At 53.9% G+C, this 7,997-nt stretch overlaps 1 protein-coding gene across 2 annotated transcripts; it reads left to right on the top strand.

Moving 5' to 3' along the window:
• The first annotated feature begins 218 nt into the window (after window positions 1-218).
• TSPAN15 (tetraspanin 15) lies at window positions 219-6,715 on the top strand. 2 transcript variants are annotated; one of them, XM_053473978.1, is made up of 8 exons: window positions 219-308; window positions 3,297-3,479; window positions 3,785-3,859; window positions 3,960-4,055; window positions 4,240-4,356; window positions 4,491-4,538; window positions 6,014-6,130; window positions 6,375-6,715. In XM_053473978.1, exons 1-8 carry the CDS (start codon window positions 222-224, stop codon window positions 6,540-6,542), a joined length of 891 nt encoding a protein of 296 aa, XP_053329953.1. In that variant the 5' UTR covers window positions 219-221; the 3' UTR covers window positions 6,543-6,715. The 2 variants fall into 2 exon arrangements, with proteins under 2 accessions (XP_053329953.1, XP_053329952.1); XM_053473977.1 differs by having other exon boundaries at window positions 3,297-3,482.
• The last annotated feature ends 1,282 nt before the right edge of the window (window positions 6,716-7,997 follow it).

The following is a 7,997-nucleotide window of genomic DNA, read 5'->3' as shown; positions in this document are numbered from 1 at the left end:
AGACACCTGAGGAGTGAGTGACACCAACACCGAGAGAGCGTGGAGTGAGTGACACCAACACCGAGAGAGCGTGGAGTGAGTGACACCAACACCGAGACAGCCGAGGAGTGAGTGACACCAACACCGAGACAGCCAAGGAGTGAGTCGCTCCCCACTATGCGTGTGGCACTGATATACTAGCACTCTCCTTGTGTCACTCACACTCACACTCGCTCCCAGCCATGGGATCCGAGGATGTCCGCTATTGCTCCAGGTTCCCCTACCTGTGCCTGAAATTTACCCTCATCGTGTACTGCACCATCTTCTGGGTGAGTGACCCCCTCGGGGGGTTGATTTGTGGGGCACGCGGCAGTTTGTAGAGTTGGGGTACAATCTACGGGGTGGGGGCAGGGAGGGTTTGTAAGGGATGTGGAAGCCGGTACTCGATACTCATGTAGGATCCAGGAGTTTGGTGTCTGTAGTAATGAATTAGTTGGCTTGTAAAAAAAAGTACTGTGTTTGTGGGTGTATTGTACTGTCCCCTGGGAGTAGTGGGTGCACAGAGCTGCCTCCTGGCAGGGCTGCACCCAGGGTCTTTTAAACTGTTCGAGTTTCAAGGTGTCTCGTTCTGCTAGAAAGCGAGTCACGCAACGCGCGGACGTCCCGGGGAAGTCTGAGTGTCAGCGGAACTGGCTGGACCTGTTTGGGGGAACCTGCGTGGGGTGTGGGATCCACTCGATTTACACAACAGGTTAAACTGCTCAGTCCCAGGCGGTTATGTCTTTCCCTTTACCGCCTCTGCTGGGAGGCAGCTGTACCTTGCATGCCAGAGGGAAAGGGTTAAACTGCGTGTCACCCGTGTCCTTGTTACCTGCTGGGTGTGTCTTATCAGCAGTGTTTGCCGAGCACACCTTCAGCAACGGGGCAAACACGCAATTCCACCCCCAGATACATACCGGGGGAGCTACTGTGCAGTATTTGGGGGTACAATAAGCTCCCCTTGATTTTGGGGTCACATGATCCCCCGTTATATGCACGTTGTCACGGGTGCAGATGCAGGCAGGTATATACACGCGTGTGCAGATGCATGTATGTACTGTAACCACCCTTGGTCTCAGGTTTGTATGGATCAAAGTGCAGACCCTCCTGCCCCCATCACCCCCCTCCCCGAGGGGGTGGCTTTGCCCAGACATGTCGGGGTCCCAATGACATTCCTGGAGGGTCTGGGGCATGTAGCGACGCGGGGGACATGTATGTCGGGGCGTGGTTAGGGGGAGCGATTGCATGGTGTGTACCGGCGCACGTATATACTCTGTATGTTATTGATTTATGTAGCGCCGCCATAGTCCACAGCGCTGTACAATGGGGTAAACGGGATGTAACAAGTAGCGCATCCTGCGCACAGGAGCTTACGATCTAGTAGAGGGGGTGTAAATGTTTGGGGAGGACTAGGTGCCCGATGCTATCCCAGTGTAAAGAGCCGATTGTGGGATGAGCGGAGGGGTTGGGGGGTATTTGGAGGTGAGAGGGAGGGGAGGGGTTGGGGGGTATTTGGAGGTAAGTGAGGAGAGGGAGGGGAGGGGTTGGGGGGTATTTGGAGGTAAGTGAGGAGAGGGAGGGGTTGGGGGGTATTTGGAGGTAAGTGAGGAGAGGGAGGGGTTGGGGGGTATTTGGAGGTAAGTGAGGGGAGGGGTTGGGGGGTATTTGGAGGTAAGTGAGGGGAGGGGTTGGGGGTATTTGGAGGGAGGGGAGGGGTTGGGGGTATTTGGAGGAGAGGGAGGGGTTGGGGGGTATTTGGAGGAGAGGGAGGGGTTGGGGGGTATTTGGAGGAGAGGGAGGGGTTGGGGGCTATTTGGAAGAGAGGGAGGAGAGGAGAGGAGAGGGGAGGAGAGGAGAGGGAGGGGTTGGGGGGTATTTGGAGGAGAGGGGAGGAGAGGGGAGGAGAGGGGAGGGGTTGGGGGGTATTTGGAGGTAAGTGAGGAAGGGAGCCCTGAAGTATCAGGATTTTATAATGAAGCAGCAGCCCGGGAGATGATAGACGGGGGGAGAGGGGTTGGTAGAGTGATGGGTGAGGAAGATGAGCTTGGCACCTGAGTGCAACGGGGCGGGAGATGGCGGGAACCTCTGTCTGCCCGTCACGTGGTCAGTTCCCCACATTCTTGCTCTGTCTCTCTCTTGCGCGCTCGCTCTGTCTCTCTCTTGCGCGCTCGCTCTGTCTCTCTCTTGCGCGCTCGCTCTGTCTCTCTCTCGCGCGCTCGCTCTGTCTCTCTCTCGCGCGCTCGCTCTGTCTCTCTCTCGCGCGCTCGCTCTGTCTCTCTCTCGCGCGCTCGCTCTGTCTCTCTCTCTCGCGCGCTCGCTCGGTCTCTCTCTCGCGCGCTCGCTCGGTCTCTCTCTCTCGCGCGCTCGGTCTCTCTCTCTCGCGCGCTCGGTCTCTCTCTCTCGCGCGCTCGGTCTCTCTCTCTCGCGCGCTCGGTCTCTCTCTCTCGCTCGCTCGGTCTCTCTCTCTCGCGCGCTCGCTCGGTCTCTCTCTCTCGCGCGCTCGCTCGGTCTCTCTCTCTCGCGCGCTCGCTCGGTCTCTCTCTCGCTGGCGCTCGCTCTGTCTCTCTCTCTCGCGCTCGCTCTGTCTCTCTCTCTCTCGCGCTCGCTCTGTCTCTCTCTCTCTCTCGCGCTCGCTCTGTCTCTCTCTCTCTCGCTGGCGCTCGCTCTGTCTCTCTCTCTCGCGCTCGCTCTGTCTCTCTCTCTCTCTCTCGCGCTCGCTCTGTCTCTCTCTCTCGCGCTCGCTCTGTCTCTCTCTCTCGCGCTCGCTCTGTCTCTCTCTCTCTCTCGCGCTCGCTCTGTCTCTCTCTCGCGCTCGCTCTGTCTCTCTCTCGCGCTCGCTCTGTCTCTCTCTCGCGCTCGCTCTGTCTCTCTCTCTCGCGCGCTCGCTCTGTCTCTCTCTCTCGCGCGCTCGCTCTGTCTCTCTCTCTCGCGCGCTCGCTCTGTCTCTCTCTCTCGCGCGCTCGCTCTGTCTCTCTCTCTCGCGCGCTCGCTCTGTCTCTCTCTCTCGCGCACTCGCTCTGTCTCTCTCTCTCGCGCGCTCGCTCTGTCTCTCTCTCTCGCGCGCTCGCTCTGTCTCTCTCTCTCGCGCGCTCGCTCTGTCTCTCTCTCTCTCGCGCGCTCGCTCTGTCTCTCTCTCTCTCGCGCGCTCGCTCTGTCTCTCTCTCTCGCGCTCGCTCTGAATGAACGTACAAAGCTAAGACCATGCGCAGTATTGAGACCGAGGAGTCCTCCCTGGACCCGACCTGCCCCTAACGCTCGTCTTTTTGCCCGTTCTGCAGCTGATCGGGGCTTTTGTCTTGGCCATCGGCATCTATGCGGAGGTGGAGAGGCAGAAGTACAAGACCCTGCAAGGAGCCTTCCTCGCCCCGGCACTCATCCTCATCCTCCTCGGAGTGGTCATGTTCGTCGTGTCTTTCATCGGGGTTCTGGCCTCTCTGAGAGACAACCTGTGCCTGCTGCAGGTGGTAAGAAAGGGGATCGGGGTAATTGGGGTAAATGGGGCATTGGTAATAAAGGGGATCGGGGTAAATGGGGTATTGGATGTGGAGCGGAAGGGTGATGGGGAGACGGGCAGCTCAAGGTGGGGGCAACGAGAAAGTGGGCAAAAGATGAGTCGCCAACGCACTGAATGCCCCCTCTTTACATTTTGCCTCCATCCTATTGGTCTTGCCCTTCCGCTGTGGACCCCCTTCTGCCCGGGGGGGGGGTAATTCTGGGGGAAGCCCACTTTCTGTGTCCGTTAACCCATTGTATTTTGTCTCTGCAGTTCATGTACACGCTGGGGGTCTGCCTTCTGCTGGAACTCACCGGGGGGATCCTGGCGCTGGTCTTCAGAAATCAGGTGAGCCCCTCGTACCGCGTCGGTCCCTCCCATCACGCCACACGCGTGTTACACGCAGTTCTCGTGGACGTTGGCCGCATCTTCTGTCTTCTTCCCGCAGACCATGGAGCTCCTGAACAGGAACATCGGCAGAGGAATCCGCAACTACTACGACGACCTCGACTTCAAGAACATCATGGACTTCGTGCAGAGAAAGGTGGGTCTCGCCTCCCTACTGCTGGGGCCCAACATACGTGTCAACATACCTGTGCGTTTAGTCAGGTCTCGCGTTGGTGAAGGGGGGGGCGCGTCGGGCCGGTGGGGGGGTGGCGTTGGTCGGTCGGCGGGGGCACGTTGGCCACCTGCTTGCTTTTCTGCTAACCTGCGGACTCTGCTTCCAGTTTCAGTGCTGCGGGGGTCACGACTATAAGGACTGGGAGAAGAATCAGTACCACGAATGCACGGCCCCCGGCCCTCTCGCCTGCGGGGTCCCCTACACCTGCTGTATCAGCAACAAGGTGAGGAGCGCAGCGTCAGGGTGGAGAGGGGCATCTGATTTAAGGCACTTTACCCCCTTCTAACTAAATACCCCTCGGGCGGTGTGTTAACCCTTTATATGCTAGAGGTAGTTAAAGCTCTCTGTGTTTTACAGACCGTGATACTGAACACGCTGTGCGGATATCAGGCCATGAAGCTGGAGGTAAGAGTTCAACTCTGCACACTCTCAGCCGTCCCTTTTATTGGATTTTTATTATTAGCCGGCCCCTGTATAGATAAATCAGCGAGCCAGCCCTTGTATAATGTATAGATAAATCAGTGACCGGCCCCCTGTATAATGTATAGATAAATCAGTAACCGGCCCCTGTATCATTTATAGATAAATCAGTGACCGGCCCCCTGTATAATGTATAGATAAATCAGTGTCCGGCCCCTGTATAATGTATAGATAAATCAGTGACCGGCCCTGTATAATGTATAGATAAATCAGTGACCGGCCCCCTGTATAATGTATAGATAAATCAGTGACCGGCCCCCTGTATAATGTATAGATAAATCAGTGAGCCGGCCCTTGTATAATGTATAGATAAATCAGTAACCGGCCCCTGTATAATTTATAGATAAATCAGTGACCGGCCCCTGTATAATGTATAGATAAATCAGTGACCGGCCCCTGTATAATGTATAGATAAATCAGCGACCGGCCCCCCTGTATAATGTATAGATAAATCAGTGACCGGCCCTGTATAATGTATAGATAAATCAGTGAGCCTGCCCCCTGTATAATGTATAGATAAATCAGTGACCGGCCCCCTGTATAATGTATAGATAAATCAGCGACCCGGCCCCTGTATAATGTATAGATAAATCAGTGACCGGCCCCCTGTATAATGTATAGATAAATCAGTGACCGGCCCCCTGTATAATGTATAGATAAATCAGCGAGCCGGCCCTTGTATAATGTATAGATAAATCAGTGACCGGCCCTGTATAATGTATAGATAAATCAGTGAGCCGGCCCCCTGTATAATGTATAGATAAATCAGTGACCGGCCCCCTGTATAATGTATAGATAAATCAGTGACTGGCCCTGTATAATGTATAGATAAATCAGTGACCGGCCCCCTGTATAATGTATAGATAAATCAGTGACCGGCCCCCTGTATAATGTATAGATAAATCAGTGACCGGCCCCCTGTATAATGTATAGATAAATCAGTGACCCGGCCCCTGTATAATGTATAGATAACTCAGTGACCGGCCCCTGTATAATGTATAGATAAATCAGTGACCGGCCCCCTGTATAATGTATAGATAAATCAGTGACCGTCCCCTGTATAATGTATAGATAAATCAGCGAGCCGGCCCTGTATAATGTATAGATAATCAGTGACCGTCCCCTGTATAATGTATAGATAAATCAGTGACCGGCCCCCTGTATAATGTATAGATAATCAGTGACCGTCCCCTGTATAATGTATAGATAAATCAGTGACCGGCCCCCTGTATAATGTATAGATAAATCAGTGACCGGCCCCTGTATAATGTATAGATAAATCAGTGACCGGCCCCCTGTATAATGTATAGATAATCAGTGACCGTCCCCTGTATAATGTATAGATAAATCAGTGACCGGCCCCCTGTATAATGTATAGCGGGTCGCTCCGTGTTTTGCAGCGTCTGGAGGCGCAGCGGTTTGTTTATGTTCGCGGATGCACGGACGCCGTCATTATCTGGTTCCTGGATAATTACACGATAATGGCCGGGGTGCTGCTGGGGATCCTCCTGCCGCAGGTGAGAGCCGGGCGGGCCTCGGAAGTGAGAGAATGAGCTAATGCCATGTGTGTGTGTGAATGGCCGTGTGCCGCTGCCTGTGACGTGTGTGTGAATGGCCGTGTGCCGCTGCCTGTGACGTGTGTGTGAATGGCCGTGTGCCGCTGCCTGTGACGTGTGAATGGCCGTGTGCATGCGCGTGTGACGTCGCCAGCGTATGAGTTTCTGCCCCTCTGATGCCCCGCGCTCTCTCCTTCTCTGGCAGTTCCTCGGCGTCCTCCTCTGCTTGTTGTATGTGACCCGCGTGGAGGACATTATCAGCGAGTGGAAGAGCACCGACGTCCTGCTGGAGGGACAGGAGTCCAGGCCGGAGCTGGAGTTCTCCTCCGTGGGCTGCTGCAGATGTTACCCCGGCGAAGAATCCACCGGCTGAGGGGGCAAATATCTACCCCCCGCTCCGAAGCTCTCCTCCAGCCTCTCCACTAACAACCACTAAGGCATTAACCGTGAGAGTGTCTGCAAGGCAACCGCCTTTAAGAGACTGCAAAGGGTTAAGTGCGTCCCGAGGCCACAACTTCCACAGTGCCTGCGCGGTGCCATTTGCCCCTGGTGCCTGCGTGGTGCCATTTGCCCCTGCGTGGTTTCATTTGCCCCGGGTGACGCTGTGACATTATTATTGCGCTGTGGTTATTTTTTCCTTGGTGGGTGTCCCCGTCAGACAGCGGGGTGACACGTGCCGGGGGACGAAGCGAATTTGCCCCCAGAATGGCTTTTGCTTTCAGACACACAAACTGTATAAATCCCTGAAATGTGGATGGGGGGGAGTTGGGGTCCTCGCCTAAAATACTTGAATAATGGTGACCTCTTTATGCCTTAAATCCCCCCAGATTTGGCCCAAACCTGCTCCCTGCCTGTAGAGGAAGCTCATAACGGGTCCAGGACAGCATCTCACGTGTGGATGGGGGGTTGGGGGGTGTCGTTCATTACAGATTTTGTTGATTTGTACTTTGGGGTGATTTCTGCTGGTTTTCGCTCTCCCACTAATGGAAGGTTTGTCTTTGACCTCTAACAGGGTGATAAGTCGGGGGGGGTAATAGGGCTCCGTGTTTGCCTGGTCCTGGTCCGTTTTTGCACTAAACGCGTCTCTCGTACTGTGACGGGTCTAACAGGGTAACAAAAAGGACCGATGTCTCGCTTTGTGTGAAGAATGCCTCGGTCTTGCCACGGCTGGGACGCGGATCCGTTAAAAGTTACTGCAGGCCGGTGTTCATTTTTCTCCACGTGGACATTATCATCGGACGTAACCTTGTGGTGTATGATACGGCAAGTGCCCCGGCTGGGGTATGACTACTGATTATGGGGTAACGCGCTCTTATGACCCGCCGGGACTTCTGCAAAGGGTCTGAACCCCCAAAACTGGAAACAAAAGCCCCCAAATGCGCAGCCTCCATACGGCTTGCGATGAGGTATCTCCCTTAGAGGTAATGTTGATGGTAATTGCCCCAGTGAGGGGTATCACGACCATTGTATACGACCCGTCTCCCAGATGCCGTGGCCTTCTGTATAAACGTATATTTTCCCAGAATTTGTGATTTTGATGCCGTTCGCACTAATTGTGATAATTAATAAATTTCATGCCTGACGTTGTCTTTTTTTTTTTTCTTCCCAGCTGGGTTATTAATAATTTTATATTTATATTATAATAATCTTTTATTTATATAGCGCCAACAATCTACGCAGCGCATAATACGATGCATATATCTATAGAATGGATATCGGCCCTGCGTATATTTATTTAATGTATATCGGCCCGGCGTTTGTTTATATGATGTATATCGCCCTCGCTGTAAGAAATTATGACCCTCTTACAGGGGTATTCTTTTAGGGA

The sequence above is a fragment of the Spea bombifrons genome, chromosome 8 (genome assembly GCF_027358695.1).
Source record: "Spea bombifrons isolate aSpeBom1 chromosome 8, aSpeBom1.2.pri, whole genome shotgun sequence".
NCBI classification, from domain to species: domain Eukaryota; kingdom Metazoa; phylum Chordata; class Amphibia; order Anura; family Pelobatidae; genus Spea; species Spea bombifrons.
Note: the sequence above shows the minus strand (reverse complement) of the source record. Positions and strands in the feature narration are given on the sequence as shown.